This window comes from Gopherus flavomarginatus, chromosome 2 (assembly GCF_025201925.1).
Source record: "Gopherus flavomarginatus isolate rGopFla2 chromosome 2, rGopFla2.mat.asm, whole genome shotgun sequence".
Taxonomy (NCBI): Eukaryota; Metazoa; Chordata; order Testudines; family Testudinidae; genus Gopherus; species Gopherus flavomarginatus.
Genome location: NC_066618.1, coordinates 153,404,808 through 153,424,435, shown reverse-complemented (window position 1 = coordinate 153,424,435; position 19,628 = coordinate 153,404,808). Strand labels below are relative to the sequence as shown.

At 51.8% G+C, this 19,628-nt stretch overlaps 1 protein-coding gene across 1 annotated transcript; it reads right to left on the bottom strand.

Moving 5' to 3' along the window:
* Positions 1–1,716: 1,716 nt before the first annotated feature.
* On the bottom strand, positions 1,717–5,825 carry ADRA2B (adrenoceptor alpha 2B). The gene has a single exon (XM_050940100.1). The coding sequence runs from the start codon at positions 5,592–5,594 to the stop codon at positions 4,254–4,256; it is 1,341 nt and encodes a 446-aa protein (XP_050796057.1). The 5' UTR covers positions 5,595–5,825; the 3' UTR covers positions 1,717–4,253.
* Between the last annotated feature and the right edge of the window lie 13,803 nt (positions 5,826–19,628).

Sequence of the window (19,628 nt, the reverse complement as noted above, 5' to 3'; positions counted from 1 at the left end):
TCTGTGCTGGCATTTCCCCTCCATTCAGTTTAGACTGGAAGCTCTTCCGGGTAAGGGCTGTCTTCCAGTCTGCGTGAAAACAGCACATAGAGGGGCTAACCCGGCTGGAACCTCTGTGTCCTACTACAAATAGGTCAGGCGTATGTGGCATTAGGGTTCTGATCCTGTAGTCTATGGGTCTGTGTGCAGGACCAGGGGCTGAGATAGTACATGGGCCAGGTGGCTCCTTGGAGTGGATCATTTTTTGTTTATTTTTTATTTTTTCCATGCGATTCCATAAATAACTGTATCTTGACCTTCCAAAAAAACATTTTGTTCTATTCCTCGCCGTGAACATTCTTCTCGTCTGGCCCTGCTGCCCGCTTCCCATGTTGGGTCACAGAGTCATTTATTAAGCAGCCAAAATGTGTTGGCGGAGCTTTCAGTAAATAAACCAGCCCCAGGAAAAGGCTTACACACGTGGTGCTCGGGGTTTATAGTTCAACACGGACCCGGAGCCTCCGAGTCATTTACGGTGGGAACTCAGGAGCATTTCTAGACTGTATGTAGCTGGATTAGTAACAGAGTCGGTCCACTAGAGATGTAGTTTGAGTTCATTTGACTTCTACTTTTATTTAAAAAAAGAACCCAGGGTTGCTTCTGTTCTCACAGCACCAGTTTGACACCCCTGTCCCTTGGCTGATTTCAATGGAGGCACTTTAGATTTGCAGGTGTGTTAGGGGTGCAGGGGAGAGTTTGGGGTCACCCTTAGAAGTGCAGGAAAATAGGGCCTTCAGAAGAGACCCCCGCAAGAGAGATCCAAGCCCACCTCTGGTGAAGAGGTTCACTTGGCCTCCTGTTCCAGTCCTGCGGCCCCAAGGGTAGGATTTGCTGGAGAGTTGTTTCCTTCCCAGCTCCAGCTGCGAGAGCAGAGAGAGTGAGTCATCAGTTCTGCCTGGAGGCTCCAGAATGCACTTCTCCGGCCCCCAGCCCTGGTGATTAGCACTGAATCTCCCTGGTGCCAGAACAGAACACATGACCACAGAGCCCCTCTCCCATCTGGGATCTAGCAAGCCCCTCTCCTGCAAAGCCTGGCGGAAGCGTGTGAACCTCATGGGACCTAGTGTAGCCTTATCACCGAGGCTCCTATTGATCGCCCTACATGGCACTGATGCAAAGCGCACAGTCCTGGCAGCCCATGAAGCCCCTGCCACACCTCTCAAGCTGACCTAGGCTTGAATGCCCCAGCTGAGTGGGTGAAGTCAATGGCAAAACAGGGTCAGGATTTCACCCCCTTAACTGCATATTCTTAAAGGGCTAAAAAAACATGTCTGGTTTTGAGGCTCAGCCTGGAACTGTGCCCAGGATTGGCAGCCAGGATTCCTGGGTTCTGTTCTAAAATATCTGCTCTAGTTCAATCACAAGTCATGTGGCTCGATACAGGCATCCCTGGGCGAGAGCCTCTGGCTTGGGCTATGCGGGAGATCAGAGTGGCTGATCATAATCATCCCTCCTCCTGGCCTTAACATCTAGGAATCTCTCCTCAGCTCTGCCGCTGACTCACTGAGTGACCATGGGCAAGTCACACGGTCTCTTTGTGCCTCAGTTTCCCTAGCTGCAGAATGGGGCTTGTGATACCTAATTACGCCCCATGCCCCCTCTTGAGGTTAATGCTACACAGTCAATGGCTGGAGAGTGCTAAGAGCCATTATGGCCCTCAGACAGTACACACACTAGCTTATTACAAAATATCTTTTATTGTTAAAATATCTCAAGACTTTTCATCAACATCATTCCACACACACTACAGCGGGGAAAAACACAACTCCTGCCATTCACAGGGGATATGGTTACGGGGCACAGAGACTCACAGCAGCTCCAAAGAGAGCCCATGCCCATCATAACCCACCCCATGTTGCAATGCCACATGCAGCCAGAGGCAAAACACAGGAAGCTCAAGTGGCATGAATCATCCCACCATCCCTGCAGGTGACAGGTTCAGAGACAGCAAACCTGCTTCTCGCTTCCACTGGATGTTATAGGTTCTCCTCCACTCTCTTCCCTGTACAGGGTCAGGGGCAAAAATCCACCCCCGCTATTTTTCATCTCTCCACAGACTGCTTGGAAAGGGGGCAACGCTGCATTTCGATGCGGAGTCCATAAGTGGTAACAAGATACTTTAAAATCAGCACTGGCTAATTGTAATTTCAATAACCAATTGGAGCCAGAACGGTCCACACTGAAAGAGCACAGGACTGGGAGTCAGGGCGCCTGGGTTCTTTTCTCACGTCTGATACCCACTTGATGTCTGAACCATAGGCAAGTTACTTCCTCCCCTGAGAATCAGTTTTGCCCCCTGTAAAATGAGGATCATTGTTACTCACTCAGGCTTGTAAAGTGCTTAGAGTTCTACGGATTTAAAAAGCTCCGTGCAAGTGTCAACTCTTACTGGTTCTGGATCCTACTTTTGCAGAGTTCCAGGCAGCTGACTCTGTACCTAGAGTGTATGGGTGACATAGAGACCCGAGAAAGGAGATCCCATCCCTGCTGTGAGGGAGTGGTATGATCTTATTAAACACGGGTCTAAAGGGAAAATGACACAAAGCTCCCACAATGGCCAAGGAGTGAGAACCAGAAAGATGTCTCCTGCTCGCAGCTCCCATTCTGATGTGCAAAATTAGGCTGTTGTGTCATTTTTAAAAGAACGATTCAGGCTTAGAAACCCCGTATCAAAGCTGCTAACACATCCTTAATTAACCACCTTCTCTTTCTCACTTGCATTCATACCATAGATGTTTTGATTGCATGGTTTTGTTCCTTGCAAACAGATACTATTTGCTTTGGAGAGCTCAGTATGCGTGAGGGGGCGGGGGCGGGACAAACAACGGGGAGACAAACTGCTGAAGGAGCTACAGATCCCAGAGGTAATCACAGAAGCTATCAAGCAAAATAGAGTCCTAGAAGACTTGGCATCCTGGAGAATGGGGCCAGATTCTGTCTGTTTCCAGGATCTGTGAGCGACTTTGACCGCATGCTTTGTTCTGAATTCCATAGAAAGGTGATGGACTGGGGTAGATACAGAGAAGGCGGGGTGTACGTTGTACGGGCTGAGCAAAAAGAAAGGAGGAAAAAAGAAAGAATTCTTCTTTTCATTTAAAAAAAAAAAAAAAGGAACCAAGGAAGGAAAATCCTCACACCCAAACTCTCCTCTCGGTCCCAAGTGCGTCAACCCTAAAAAAACCCCTTGTGTCCATACCAGCTTGTCCCTCCCCAAGTTCCCCCCCTCCTTGCTAGCAGCTCCACTAGTGGGAGCCCTGGCGTAGACACTGCACCTACTGCCACTGACCTTTTAACCCCATGCTCACAGGAGGTCATGCTAACATGGTGTTAAAAGCACAGGCTGTCACGGGAGCCTTGTCCACACTAGGAACTGTCACCTAGAAATCCTAGGGCATGGGTTCTCAATCTGGGGGTGATGACCACCCCACCATCCCCATACTGCTAAATGGGAGAGACGTGTCTGAGCTAGATCCCAGCTCCATTGGAGAAGGGTTCCATGGGGGCGGGGGGTGGTCCCAGTATGAAGGACTCAGTGAACCCTGGCCCTGTGATTTAGCAAGAATTACCCCAGTGAAGCCGAGAGCAGAATCTGGCCTATGCAGACTGAAACCTTTACTGCATTAAACCTCCATGATCACATGAGCTCTGTACAAGTATGTTTGCGACCCACCACTCAGCTGGCATAAAAGGGCACAATGCAGCTGTGACCAGCATCAAATTTGGCCCTTGCCTTCCTAAGCAGAGAGAAAGTATGGCCTGGGGCAGATTTCTTTCTGAGTCTTACCACACCAACCTCCAATGGGAGACAGAAAGAAGGAAAAGAGACTGGCAGGAGACTCTTGTGGTTACCTGGAAGGCAGGTCACACACACTCTCCTCTGCAGAGTTGGTGTGAAGAGAGTTTTTCTCATCCCACCCATATGAATGGCATGCACATTAAAGGTTCCCAGCTCGGTAGAAAATACATTGGCAAACGGTCCTGGGTTTTAACTCATTTGCAGGAAATATAGAGAAAGAGATATAAAAAGGCTGATCCAAAACAGTCTTTAAAACAGTCTTTTGTATCCACTGCCCGTCCCCATTCTTTGCAAACACAAAAGCTGATGAATAAATAGACGTGTTTTAAATAGCATCGGTGGAATGTTGCCACTATCACCCTCCCCGGCCCTCGCCCCCACACATCAACCTACAGTCTCCCACCTCCTCTCTGCTCTCTCACCAGGCAGTCTGAGTCCCCTGCCTGCAGAGGATCTTGCGGAAGGCCTTGCGGAAGTCCTGATTGAAGATGGTGTAGATCACAGGGTTCAAGGAGCTGTTGCAGTAGCCAATCCAGAAGAAGAACTGGAACACGCTGTTGGGGACCTTGCAGACTTCTGGGCAGATGGCCCCCAGGCTATAGAGAAAGAAGAAAGGGAACCAGCAGAGGACAAAGACCCCGATTACCACAGCTAGGACGAAGGTGAACCTCTTCTCCCGGTTGAGGTGGGTCTTCCTCTTCCAAGGGTTGGCACTCAGGGTCTTCACCCTCCTCACCAGCAGCACCTCCCCCTTGGCAGTGGCTAGGGTCTCCATGCCCTTGACAGAGTTCTGCGGGTGCCCGTTGCGCTGCTTGAGGTTGCAGTGCGGGGAGCGTTCCAGTGGGCTGGAGCCAGAAGACTCTTTCTTCTCCGGTTGGGGCTGGCAAGGGTTAGTGGTAGATGGTGGCAGCTCCTGCTGCTCCTCCAGGCTCAGGAGAGACGTCCTGTGGGCAGGGAGCGTAGGGGTCACCGGCTGGTCACTATCCTCATTGGGGACCTGATGCCCATTGGGTTCCCTTGCACCCAACTGCTGGGGAGAGGTCTCAGAGGTCAGGCCAGTGATTTTCTTAGATGTCCCCTTCTTCTCAGCCTTGGGCTTCTTGCCCCTGGAGCCTTGCCGGGTCCGGTGCTTGGCTATAAAATAAATCCGCAGGTAGACCAGGATCATGATGATGCAGGGGGCAAAGAAGGAGCCAATGCTGGAGGAGAGGATGTACCACGCCTCCTCGTTGAGTTTGCACTGTGGCCTGCCATCCTGGCTGTCCTTCTTGTTCCCCTTGTAGATGAGGGGGGGGAGGGAGATGAAGGCCGCAATCATCCACACAATGAGGATGATGCCCTTGATCCTCTTGGGGGTCCTCTTGGAGTTGTACTCGATGGCCTGGCTGACGGACCAGTACCGGTCCAGGCTGATGGCGCAGAGGTGCACAATGGAGGAGGTGCAGAAGAGAACATCCAAGGCCAGGTAGATCTCGCACCAGGTCTTCCGGAAGTGCCAGTAGCCCATCAGCTCATTGGCGAGGGAAAAGGGGATGATGAGGGTGGCCACCAGGATGTCGGCCGCTGCCAGGGACACCAAGAAGAGGTTCTGGGGGGCCTTGAGGGACCGGCTGGTGAGCACGGCAATGATCACCAGCACGTTGCCGAAGATGGTGAAGAGGATGAGGAAGGTGATGATGGCAGCGATGGCCGCAGTGGCTTGGACCGAGTAGCCCTCAGGGCTGTCCATGGCTTGGGGCCCCCCTAAATGAGGCTGCATTGAGGGCTTCTAAAGAGCAAATCCGGGAGGGGTGGGGAGCGCCCCGCTCGCCCCGCGCTCCGGACTCGGTTGCAGCCTCGGCTTCCCGCGCTCAGAAGCCCCCATCGGGGCCGGGGCGCATCAGCGGGGGAGCCCCCAGGCTGCGCGCTCCCTCGCCGGCTGCGCTCCCCGGCGCGCAAGAAGTTTGCTCAAGTCTCGCCCGCCGGCTCCTGCGCCTGCCTGGGCTGCGGGACGAGCCGGCAGCCGCCTCCGCCGCTTTTGAAGGCAGCCGCGGCAGGGGCTGTGTGGTCGTTCCCCCATCCCCGGCGTGTGATGTCAGGCAGCTCCGCGCCATCCCCTTGGCAGGCACCGGCAGCGGGGCGAGGAGGGAGGAGACAAGGGCTGGGGCGGGGAGAAGGCGGGGGGAGGAGGGAAGCTGCCGCCGCTTTGCAGAGCAGCCAGATCCACCCACCTCGCTGCAAGTCGGTGCCCTGGGGGCTCGGCCTCCCCCAGCGCCCTGGGTGCGCCACAAGGGACTCCGGGGGGATCCTCCCGTTTCCACGCATGGCCCGGTACAAGTCTGCCTTTAGCCCCCGCTAGGGCTTAGGCTCAGAGACCTGGGGGTTGGGGCAGGGAAAGAGGGGCCCTGCTGCAAAGTTTGAGGACAACCCGGCCACGCGTTTTTGAGCCATGTGAGCAGTAAAGCCACCACCCAAGGTGGACCCCCAGAGACTCTCCTCTGCCTCAGCTTCCCCTTGAAACTCACTGGCCTTGGAAAGGAAGGTGCCAGCCGGGCTGGCAGGATAGTAAAGGCTGCAACGAACCAAAGCAGGAAGTAGCCATGTGCACTGTGGCCCGGGACCTAGATCGGTCATGGGATGCCTGGGTCTGTTCCTGTCCCTGCCCTGTGAGCTGGGACAAGTCACTGGCTCTATTTTCCATGCCCCGCCCCTGTCTATTTAGAGTGTGAGCATCTCTCTCTCTGTGTCTGTGCAGCGCCTGGCACAATGCGGCTCTGACCACATGCAAATCCTCCAGGCACTCCTGGGAGACAAATCCTAGAACTGATGGGCCCTGCTGGAACCAATTCAGTTTCCACCCATTTCAGTGGATGACATGGTCCCAATCCTGCACATGCTGATGGGAGATGTTTGCCACTGAGCTCAGCAGGAGCAGGACTGGGCACTATGCAGGGTGTGCATGATCCTGGGGTGTTCTGATGGCTGGCTGCACTTTCAAAAGAACAGTGCCATCACTGGGTCTTCCTTTACCTCCAGAGGGAGAGCTGGTGTTTTAAAGGATCCTGGTACCAGTGCTGGCTTTGCAGATGTTGGCTGTTTTACTGTGGGGTCAGCATGTCCCTCCTTAAGGTTGCAAACATGGACTGTTACCAGGCTGATTCAAACGCCCCCTCTTCCTTCCCCTTCCCCACCCCCCAGCCCTTGTAGCTCAAGAACAAAAAAACCCAAACTCATGCTGCTTTCACGTTTAAAATCAAGGACCAGAGTCTTCAAGGCCCTTCCTCCACTGAGTGGCATGAGAAAACAGAAAGCAGCTGCAGCTCCTCAGCTGTGGATTCCACCCCAAGCTGGTGAAGAGCCAAGAGAGCCACCCCCACTGTCCCCCGGCAGCCCCTAGCACAGGGACCCATGAGGGGCACACTGCACTCTAGCGATTTCTAGCAGCTCTTTGGTTACCCTAAATGATGCCAGTGCCAGGACTGGGTTAGAACCAGCTCTGCTTTGCCTGCACTTGGCAGCTGCCCCCAGACCCCAGCCCCAGTTCTCACGGTGAATGGAAACATCTTCCGGGCGCTGTGACTGAATTAAGTACTTTTTGAGAGTAAACATCTTTACGACGGCTCCTCAAAACGCTAGCCAAACATCCCATATTTCCTGCGGCCCCTTCCTTTGCCAATGAAATCACATTATCCCACTCTTCAGAACATCCCCCCCCGTCACTTTTTGACATTAGTGCCTGCAAGAAGCATTGCTTAAGGGCAGGAATAGGACAGCGTTACGGAAACTGTCTTGATTGGAGAGCCAGACATGATTATCTCTCAGTGATGCTGATGGAGAGTGAGAGTCCAGTGGCAGGGATTATTTCAAACTGCAGGATTTGGCAAAATGTCCCCTCTCCCTCCTATCTAACACCTCCCCCCCGCCATATCCTAGTATCTGAGCACCTTCAAATTAGTGGGTAAATGTCTTTATCCTCACACATCCCTGTGAGGCAGGGCAGTGCTCTGATCCCCATTGTGCAGACAGGGAACTGAGACCCAGAGTGGCTAAGGAACATGCCCAGGGATGCTTGCAGCAGAGCTGAGAATTGAATGCAGGCCTCCCATGGTACAGGCTGGTGCCTTAAGCCTGGACCATTCATTCTCTCCTTTGAGATGAACTGTTTTAAGGCATCTTCACTTGTACACAATGGGCCAGCTCCTCCGCTGGAGTACATGGGTGTAGCTCCACTGAAGTACTCAGCACGTGGGTAATTCAGCACTTGAACAATTTACCTGGAGTGATTCTCCATCACTGGCAGCATTTCAATCAAGATGTTTTTTTTTTCTCAAAGGTCCACTCTAGTTCAGAGAGGAATTAATTCAGGGAAGTCTCCTGGCCTGTGCTGTGCAGAAGGTCAGACTAGATGGTCAGAGTATTGCATCCAGTTTTGGGCCCCCCACTACAGAAAGGATATGGAAAAATTGGAGATAGTCCAGCAGAGGGCAACAAAAATGATTAGGGGGCTGGGGCACATGACTTAGGAGGAGAGGCTGAGGGAACTGGGGTTATTTAGTCTGCAGAAGAGAAGAGTGAGGGGGGATTTGATAGCAGCCTTCAACTACATGAAGAGGGGTTCCAAAGAGGATGGAGCTCGGCTGTTCTCAGTGGTGGCAGATGACAGAACAAGGAGCAATGGTCTCAAGTTGCAGGGGGTGGGTTCTAGGTTGGATATGAGGAAAAACTATTTCACTAGGAGGGTGGTGGAGCACTGGAATGGGTTACCTAGGGAGGTGGTAGAATCTACTTCCTTAGAGGTTTTTAAGGCCCGGCTTGACAAAGCCCTGGCTGGGATGATTTAGTTGGGGTTGGTCCTGCTTTGAGCAGGGGGTGGGACTAGATGACCTCCTCAGGTCCCTTCCAACCCTGATATTCTATGATTCTATGAATTGACGGGGACAGAGGGAGTTGTCATGGTATATTTCACAGGAAGCCCCATATTAAAGTATTGACTGCACATCACCACTACCTATTAATGCAAGAGACCTCTACGGTTTTTCAAAGCCAGGGACAATTAAATACCGATTTGCTTCCCAGACAAGGTGAAATTCTCCCTTGGGCAGTGGGACCAGCACATGGCCCATGTGTGGCTTAGGTCGGTTAAACAGTACTTAAGTGGTTCATGGCCTTGCACTGGGTCTCTGCCCTGGGACGTCACAGGGATGGTCTGTGACCACGGTAGCAGGAATTGAACTGAACCTATAAAGATCTTTTCAGTGTTTTATTCCCATCTTTTCCTGAGAGAATTCACTCTGATTTTAAAAGCCGCTGTGATCCTGTAGGCTGTCCCCTGATAGAACATCAGGAATTCAGGCTCGCCCCCTACATCTCTTTCCCAGCTGCCACATGGAACTGGACAGCTCTTAGACCAGCTGTTTGGTCTAGACACCTTTCCACTCTCGGGCTGGGCTTTGCCAGCCGCTCTGACACAGTTCATTCACCACAGGCTTCCAGCACTTTAGTCAGAGGTTAATTCCCTCCACCCACCCCGTAACCCTTCTTTCTTATGGCCCTTTCCAGCTCAGCTTGGAGCATCTTCCTGAAAGCCTCACCCAGCACCTTTCATTGCAATGCCTCTGGACACAGAAAGTTAAAGGAGCAATCTGTGTGAGCTGGAGCTACGGGAAGAGCTGGGGCAAGAGCGCCCTCTGCCGCACCAGGAGTTGCTTAGAGCTCTCCAGGAATGGATCCTTTTCGCAAGGCCCTTGGTGCAGCCAGTGGAAGAGAGATGGAGGACTTTCTTGCAGCCCCTGGGGGTTGCAGTGACACCAGGGCTGGGAGCAGGGCAGGATGCTATTCACTGCAGGGGGGAAGTCCCTGAGTGACCACTCTAATCTGTAGATGGACCTGCTTAAACGTCTTCGTTCTCCATGCCCCCAAAAAGTGGAGTCTAGAGAAAACAAGGCACAAACCAAGAACTTCATACCCAGGAGCTGCTCCCAAAGCAGGTAGGGATACTTCCTTATCCCCCTGCCTTCCACAGGCAGCTCCTTCCCTGCCGCCAGCACCCGTCCCCATTCCGATCATGAGCAGGGCTCTGTCCCAGTAATCTGATCAACATAGCCCTGGTCAACATTCTCATCTCAGCCATTCCATCAGCAGTAGCCTGTATCCTCCCCTCCGGCTCAGCAGAGCTATGTTAGCACCATGGCTTGATCCCTGCAGGCATAGGTTTTCAAACTGGGGGGAGCCACGGGAGGTTATCAGGGGGCGCACAAGGACTTGATGTGAAGTCGGACAGTCCCACATCCTTGCTACTTGCCAAGGAGCAGGAGGCAGCTGGTGCACAAGGGGAAGGATTGGAGAGTGAGCCCACCTCTGTAGGACCCGTTGCTACCTTGCACGTGCCCCCAATGCTGGGCTGGTGGCAACAGGCAGCAGTGGTGGGTGGGCAGCTGCAACATGAAGGAAGCAGCTGAAGCCACCAGATGGAGTCAGCAGGCACAGCCTGGTAGGGATCGTGGCCTGAGGGAGCAGCAGGCTAGGAGAGAGAGCAAGGAGGCTGGGCAGAGCCAAGTTGGGGTCTTGGGTGCAGGGCTTGACTGAGAAGGAGAGGGCAGAAAGAGATGGGTGTGCACAGGACATGGAACTACAAAGGGGGCTGCCCAGTGAAAAGCTCTGGGAATCTCTACCTAGTGGGAACCCTACGTGGCCTGTGCCCCCTACCCCAGACCTATCCCCAGTGCTAATGTGGCTGGGTGGGTGACAAGGGGCATGATGACCAGTTCCTGGGGTGGGGGGAGGGGGAAGCTACCCATGCTACTGAACACCATAGAGCCCCCTGCAACCCTATCTCCAGCACTTATCCCCTCCCCCTACTTCATACTCATCTCACTTGGCACCTGGCAACCTTGTTGGCTCCCGGAAAAGGATGGAGAAGGACCAGCCTCCACCAAGACCTTAAGTTTCCTGGCCCGTCTCCTCTCTACACCAGGGTTCATCCTACTTTCTCCCGCCGTGGACAGCCTGAGATGCTCCATGACTTCTTCCCTAGAAGAGCAGATATGTCCCAAGATCTGCCCAAGCAGCTCCGGCTCTGGTTTCCCCATCAGAGAAGCCCTGTGCCCTGCCCTTCTCTAGCCACTAAGGAGGACGGGGTGGGTGTTTGAAGGATGGGCCAGGCTGATCTGGACTACTCTCCTGTAACAAGGAGGAAGGAGACCCCCTAACCAACCTGGCGTCATTCACAGAATGGGCATCTCTAAAGCCCTGCCCAGCTCTGCCCCTGCCTATAGCTCATCTGGAGCCCTCGCACCCACCCTGCTCTGCCAAGCTAGCTCATCTGCTCTTACAGGCAGCCGTGTCTCCTTTGCTTCACCCCATACGCCTGGAATAGTGCTTCTGTCCCAAACCCCCCGTCACGGATTCCAAAGCCAGAAAGGTCCATTGTGATCATCTGTATCACACAGGCCAGAGAAGGTCCCCACAATAATTCCTAGAGCAGATCTGTTGGAAAGATATCCAGTCTTGCTTGTAAAAAGTGCCAGTGATGAAGAATTGACTGTGACCCTTGAGAAATTAGGTTAATTACTCTCTTAGGTTAATTACTCTCATTGCTAAAAGTTTACACCTTATTTCCAGTCCAAGTTTGTCTAGCTTCAAATTCCAGCTACTGGATCATGTTAGACCTTCCTCAGCTAGATTAAAAAAAACAGTATTAAATATTTTTTCCCCATGTAGGTATTGACAGACTGTGACCAAGTCGCCCCTTAATCTTCTCTTTGTTCAGCTAAATAGATTCAAAGTGCTCAATCGATCACTGTTAAGCATGTCTCCACCTTTGCCCTTGACCTCGTCAGGGCAAGCAACATGGTCATCATTTTCAAAGCCAGATACTAAATGTGAGGCTTCTAAATCCATATTTAGATTTGGATCTCTCTCTGGACTCTGATCTATCACCAACTCATGTCCCCACCTGTAAAATGCGGATAAATAATTCTTCCTTTCTCCCACGCTTTGTCTTTCTCGTCTGCCTAGGCTCAGAGGACCTGGAACTCCAACACTAAAAGCACAAACCTCTAAAACTTAAGCTAAAGAAATAGAGCTGTCAGAAGATTTCTGTCAAAACAGCTTTCCATTGGAAAATGCCATTTTGATTAAACCATTTTTTTCACGGAATCATAACAATTTTGACAAAATTTCATTTACAAAAATTGGAAAAAATGTTTTGAAAAATGTCTAAACATCTTATTTTGACAACGAGTTGCGAGTTTTCATACCAAAATGACTTCTTGTTTTGAAATTCTCTATTTTATGTACAATTTCTTTAAGTTAAAAAGGGTGAACATTCAAAATGCTGCATTTTGATTTATCACCACCAAAATGTTTCAGCAGACCCAAAATGATTCTCTTTTCAGGATTTTGTCCCTTCGCCCTCCCGCCCCAAATTTCAACATTTTGGATTTTCATCCCAATTGAGGATGATTTTTTTTTCAGTCAAAACATCAGATTTTTTGTGGGATGGAAAATCCATTTTTCTGACCAACTCTGTAAAGTCATAACTCCTCTAGCAGGTAGCTACAGTAGACCCTTATCCTCTGTGGATCAGCCACTATAAGAGGACGGGTCACATGTACTTGAGAAGACCAGATGGTGTGGCTATTAAGGAGATCTGAACTCTACTTCCAGATGTATATTAGGAAACACTATTTCACTAGGAGCGTGATGAAGCACTGGAATGGATTACCTAGGGAGGTGGTGGAATCTCCTTCCTTAGAGGTTTTTAAGGCCCAGCTTGACAAAGCCCTGGCTGTGATGATTTAGTTGGGAATTGGTCCTGCTTTGAGCAGGAGGTTGGACTAGATGATCTCCTGAGGTCCCTTCCAACCCTGATATTCTATGGTTTATGTGCCACAGGCCTGAATCCTCAAGTGAAGTTAGCACAAGTTAGGAGCCTAAGTACCTTTCAGGGTCTAGACCTCATCTATAAGACAGAGATAATGATACCTCCCATTCATTACTCCTTCCTTTATCTTGTCCCTGCTCATTGGGGCAGGGCAGGGCCTGTCTCTTCCTATATGTCTGTACAGCAACCAGCACAAGAGGGCCCCAATCTCAGTTGATACTTCTAGGCACCATGGAAACAAAAATAACAGGGATGCATCTGTTTTTTGTCAGGTAAGTGCCCTGCATTGCTCTGGGGCTGTATCAGAGCAGTGGCTGTCCCCCTGCTCGAGGGATGGAGTCTATGCCAGATATTCCTGTGCCGCTTCATGTGGTGGCAAGCACCCAGGGGAAGAGAAGCTGCCTCTCATTTGGGATGGAAATTGCTCAAATTGTTCCTTTTTGGAGCATTCCTCCTACTCCTCACCTCATCACTCTTCCCTGCCAAGACTTCCTCATTGGGGAGCCGCAGGAGAGGAGGTTTGTCTGGAGCACCTCCCCCCCCCACCCCCACACTTCGTGTTTCAGCGGGGCTTTATGTTCCCGTTCGTTAAAAATCTCCCGCACTCAAATCGGCACCACTTGACAACCCCGAGGAAGGCAATTATCCGTGGCTGATCTGAGCGAAGGTAACTGCCTCCTCCTGAAAAGAATCAGCCTCCCAAACAAAAACCAAACCACTTCCCTGCGAGAGGAGGCATAGCCATGACCTGAGAGGGGAATCCAGTACAGGTCAGTTCCCACTCTCACCCACCACAGCCGCCCAGGTTGGGGAAAGGGTGTATATTTTCACTGTGCAGGGAGGAGCAGGATACGTCTGGATGCTATTCTCATGTTCTTGTTACATCTTGCATCTTTAATCGAGGGCAGCGCGTCAGTTTTGGGAGGGGTTGCCTTTGCTGTGGGCTATAATCCAAATCAAGATAAGAGGTAAAACTTCCTAATTACTTAACACCCAAACTTCCTAATTACTTAATGCCAACTTAAATGCAAAAGTGATTTAAGGGCCAGAACCTGAAGAGCAGGTATTTAGGTGCCTAACTCCCATGGCTTTCATGGGAGTTGGGCACCTAAATACCTTAGGCCCAGATTCACAGATTCATAGATTCTAGGACTGGAAGGGACCTCGAGAGGTCATCGAGTCCAGTCCCCTGCCCCCATGGCAGGACCATTACTGTCTAGACCATCCCTGATAGACATTTATCTAGCCTACTCTTAAATATCTCCAGAGATGATCATAGGCACTTAGGCATCTGAGTCCCATTGACTTTCAATGAGATTCATGCTCCCAGATCACTAAAATGCCTTCGCAAAGTTTACCTCAGGCATTGTCCAACCAAGGCCACCACATCTCACGCCTTCATCTGTGCTCTGTACGCCCCACTCCTGGTCATTCCCATTGTCTCTTTAAACTTCCTTGGGCCACCACCCCGCTAACACGGACTCAGCTTCCGCCTCCCGTTTGTTACTTGCCACGCAGTTCCAACCCATTTCAGCTATAGGAACGTCTGACCTGCCACAGCCTCTTATTTCTATTACAGTCGCATCTGGAGTCTCCAGCTAAAATCAGGGCCCCATTATGCTGGGCACTACACATACACAGCAAGTAGTCCCTGCCTGAAAAAGCTTACCAGCTAAATAAACAAGATAGACAAAAGGTGGGAGGAGAAATTGAGGCACAGAAAGGAGAAGTGACTTGCCCAAGGTCACACAGCAGGTTGCTATCAGAGCTAGGAATCAAACCCTGGTCTCCTAACTCCCAGCGTAGTGCCTCCAATAGACTGTCTCGCTCTGCCTGCTTTCTCATAACCCTTTCTTCTCTATTATGTGCACGGTTCAGAACAGGGTCTCAGCAGCAAGGATCCCGTCACTTGAAAGCGGGACTTGATCCTTTTATGGGATGTTAGTGCTGGTGCTTCAATAATGCTGAAGGCCAAGACCCAGAATCTACAGGAGAGGGCAGCGAGCATATAAGCTACACACTGCACTACAGAGCTGGCTTCACTGGTTCAGGTGGTGGTATCTGCCATATAAGTTTAGGCGTCACTCCATTTCCCATCACACAAGCATGGAGGCACAGACGGTCATTTTTTTTAAAGTATCAAAAGGTTCCCAACAGCAGAATCCACCCTATGCAAGATCAGCCGTGTAGAGCTGGAGAGTTAGCCCTAGAGTTCAATATGGCTCATGCTGACTATTGCTTCAAATGGCCCTCGCTCAGAGCACATCCTGTGGACCATCCCTCCTTATGTAGCAGTTAGGAACGCAAACCCTAGCGACAGACCTATGATGCAACCCTGATCCTGGCAACCCCAGCCTGGCAAAATTCCACTGGCCCACACCAAGTGGCATTCACAGGTACACCTCTACCCCGATATAATGTGATCCGATTCAACATGAATTTGGATATAATGCAGTAAAGCAGTGCTCTGGGGTGGTGGGCTGCGCACTCCAGTGGATCAAAGCAAGTTCAATATAACGCGGTTTCACCTATAACGCAGTAAGATTTTTTGGCTCCCGAGGACAGCATTATATCGGGGTAGAGGTATATACAGGTCTGTCACATCTTAGGCGGGGGTTCCGTTCCGCGATTATTGCATAAAGCGAAAACCGGGTATAGTCAACCCCCCAAGCCCTTTAAATCCTGCCCACAGCTCCGGTGGCGGGGGGCATTTAAAGGGCTCCACCGGACTCCCGCCACGGCGAGGAGCCAGGTGGAGCCCTTTAAATGCCCGCCCCCATCCCACCGCCGGAGCTGCAGGTGGGATTTAAAAGGCTCTGCCAGGCTTCCCGCCGCTGTGAGGAGCCCTGAGGAGCGCTTTAAATGTCCCCCCCATCCCGCCGCCGGAGCTGCGGGCGGGATTTAAAGGACTCTGCCAGGCTTCCCACTGCGGGCAGGGAGCCAGGGGGAGCCCTTTAAATCCCACCCGCTGCTTTGGCAGCTGGGCTGGGGCTGGCATTTAAAGGGCCCAGAGCTCCACCGTGGCTGGAGCCTCGGGCCCTTTAGTTTGTCCCAGGGGCTACCAGCCACCCCTGCAGCTGGGAGCCCCCTGGGTGATTTAAAGGCCCTGGGACTCCCAGCCACAGCTGGTGCCCCAGGACCTTTAAATCTTGAGGCCACGTCTCTTCTACTTGAGGCCACGCCCCCTCCTGGACTCCAGGCCTTTCAGCATAAATCTGAAATTGCGCATGTTAAATGCGCGTAAGTTGCGAGAGACCTGTATAGGGAAAAATAAAGCTCCTTATCAGGGTTAATGTCTGGCAGACAGAGAGGTCAGTTTTGCCAGGTTAGCTTCCCCTATGCTGCCACATGCCCAGCTAAGAGTTGTAAAGCCACAGCCCTTAACAACATGCTTTCCCCAGACGATGAGTGTAGAAGGGACTTACCATAGCGAGCTCTCTCCGCCAAGCAGCCCTCCAGTGCTCTGCCCCTTTTTGCAAGCCAACTCTCCGGCCAGGTCACGCCCAGTCCCACCCCTTCCAGGGTAACAGAGAGTCCAACAAACAAGTGTCCTGTGTCCTTATGTCAGGTCTTCAGTCCAGATTCCTGGGGACTGGCAGGGAAGCCAAGGCCTTCCCTCTCCTCTGGGTTCCAGTCCAAGGCTCTGTAGTGAGCCAGCAGGATCTGTCTATTCACACCCACCTCCGCTACCTTCTTGGGCTTCTTCCTACCACAGCCCCTTCAGGCCCACTCCATACCGGCATTCTTCTCAGTCTTCACAACATCCACCTTTCCCAGTCGCTCTACATTCACCCTTCTGTCAGAGCCAGGACTCATGGGGCTCTCCTAGAATCAGAGAAATGTCAGGATGGAAGGGACCTCAAGAAGTTACCAAGTCCAGGCCCCTGCGCTGAGGCAGGACCAAGTCAATTTAGACGAGTTTGCCCAACCTGGTCTTAAACCCCTCCCATGACTGTGATGCTGCAGTCTCCTCTTCTAGTTCAGAGTTTAACTACCCTTATCATTACAAAGTTTCTCCTTGTGTCTAACCTAAGTCTCCCCTGCCGCAGATTAAGCCCATTGCTTCTTGTCCTACCTTCGTGGACACAGCACAACTGATCTCTTTATAACAGTCCTTAACATATTTGAAGACTATCATCGGGTCCCGCCTCAGTCTGCTTTTGTCAACACTAAACATGCCCAGATTTTTTAACCTTTCCTCAGAGGTCAGGTTTTCTCAACCCTTCATTATTTTTGTTGCTCTCCTCTGGCCTCTCCCCAATTTGTCCACATCTTTCCTAAACTGTGGTGCCCAGAATTGGACACATTACTCCAGCTGGGGCTGCACGAGTGCTGGGACAGTTACCTCCCATTTTACATAAAACACTCCTGTTTTATACCCCAGAATATTAGCCTTTTTCACAACTGAATCACAGTGCTGATTCCTATTCAATTTGTGATCCTCAGGAGCCCCCAGCTCCTTTTCAGCTGTCCTGGTATCGAGCCAGTTACTCCTCATTCCTTTGGAATCCCCCAAATGGAAATATAAACTTAAACTGACTTCTGCCCTGCCTGGGCTCAGCCTTTCTTCCCTCGTAAGTCTCCCTTGCTCCCCTCCTCATCCGAACACCTCCCAGGCTCTCCTCTGGAAGTCCAGACCCTAGCCACACCATTGGAGCTTGCTCCACCCCGTTGGCTGCTCTGTGTCTCTCCTGACCCTTCACCAGAACTGATTCTCAGGAGAGGGTCCCAAGAAGTATGTTCCTTGAGCTCTTTCCTCTGCTGCCCAGAAGTCCTTCCCTGGCCCAGAGAGGAACTACACAGTTCTCTCCCTGCAGCTCCCTTGTCTCTGGAATTCTCCCCTTCATAATCACCCCAGCCCCTTTCCCCCAGGGCTCCCTATTTAATTGGGCCCGTCACAGCCTGTGGTAGCAAACAGAGCATTAACTGAGCGCACCAGCACCCCTTAACGCTTTCAATGCTAGTGTGGGATATACACTCCATTACAGCAAGGTGCATCTGTACGTCTGCCTGGAGAGAGGGACGACTCCAGGACATCTGCGCTGCACGTTAAGGGATGTTTGAAGCCATGTTAGCCAAGGCAGCTCTCTAGTCTCTCCAGCCCAAGAGGTCCCTGCCCTGCAATCAAGAGCTCCAGTTTCTACTGGACCAGTGAGCAATACCCAAGCCTGCAGCCTACAAAACACTGACACTCCGGGGTAGCGTAAGGTTGTGTTTGCCGTGAGCGTTTGAAGAGTCTGAGCCAGACACGCTCCAGCCCCATAAACAAGACCCTTCCACCTTTCACACTGTGGTTCATTTGGTATGGCTCTCGTCTCACTGACAAGCAGCTCGCTGACCCTTGTGCCTCCTGACTGCAGACAGGTGTATCCTGCAATTGCAGGGTGTGACTACAACTTGAGTTGACAAGCTGCTTTAGCTAGCTCAGGTCCTGGCACAGGGCAGCTGCAGCAGTGCGTACTTCAGTGCAGGATCTGCACGAGCAGCTGGTGCCTTGGGTAATTACTCCTGGCGCTGGCTCCCACCGAAGCTGGCACTACCTCGGCATCACTGCTCTAGGATTCAAGCTAGCTCAGGTATACCTCCACCCCGGGATTGCAGTATAGACAGACCCAGTGCCAACTCTGCTCCTTGCTTCAGGGTCAACGGTGCCCTCCACACTCACTGACGGGAAAAGGGAAGATTTAGACTGTCCCAGCTGTTGCTAGGCTCTCACAGAGTCCGGGCGGATCAGGCTGGTGAAGAACTCAATTTCCCACCAGTAAGTTTAATTCTTACACCCTCATCAGCACAGATGGCGAGTTATATGGGCCTGTGATGCCTGTGCTCCACCAATATTCAGGAACGTGGGCCCGGCTCCGCCAACGTTTGGGCTTATGTTTTCAGAGCCACCCTGTCCATAGGATGGACTGGGACAACCGCCCCAGGCCTTGCGCTTTGGGGGCCCCTCCGTGCTTCAGGGGGACGCAGAGTCCAAGGCGGCCTGGAGGGTTAGCAGAGGGCTTGGCACTGGCAGCAGCAGGCAACCCGTGCCCAGCCCACTCCGTCCCACCGCTTCCCACCCTTGCTCCACCTCTTCCCCCCATTCCCCTCCTTCCTTCCCGCTCCCGCCCCCATCCTGCCCCTTTCTGGCATCCACCCCCTCCCCCGAGCAATGCCAGGAGCTGACGGGGTGGAAGAGGGCAAGCTGGGGCCGAATCACTCTCTGCTGCCAGCGCCAGGCCCCCTGCTAACACCCTGGGCTGCCCTGGACCTCAAGTCCCCCTGAAGCATGGGGCCCCCCACGGTGTGGGGCCTGGGGTGGTTGTCCCAGTCCGTCCTATGGATGGGACTGCTCTGCTTAGACCTGTTCTGGGCACCACCAACAATTATACAAACCTGGCGCCCATTCTCATCAGAACAAGGTCAGACTAGATGATCTTAATGGTCCTTTCTGACCTTAAAGTCTATGAATCTATGAGAACATAAGATCAGCCATACTGGGTCAGACCAAGGGTCCATCTAGCCCAGTATCCTGTTTTCCGACAGTGGTGCCAGACACTTCAGATGAAGTAAACAGAACAGGGCAATTTATTGAGTGATCCATCCCCCATTGTCAAGTCCCAGCTTCTAACAGTTTAGGAACGTTTAGGGACACCCAAAGCATGGGGTTGTGTCCCTGACCATCTTGGCGAATAGCCATTGCTGGACCTATCCTCTAGGAATGTATCTAATTCTGTTTTGAACCCAGTTATTCTTTTGGCCTTCACAACATCCCCTGGCAATGAGTTCCACAGGTGGTGTGAAGAATTACTTCCTTTTTTTGGCTTTAAACCTACTGCCTGTTAATTTCACTGGGTGACCCCTGGTTTGTATGTTATGAGAAGGAGTAAATAACACTTCCCTGTTTACTTTCTTCACATCAGTCATGATTTTATAGATCTCAATCAT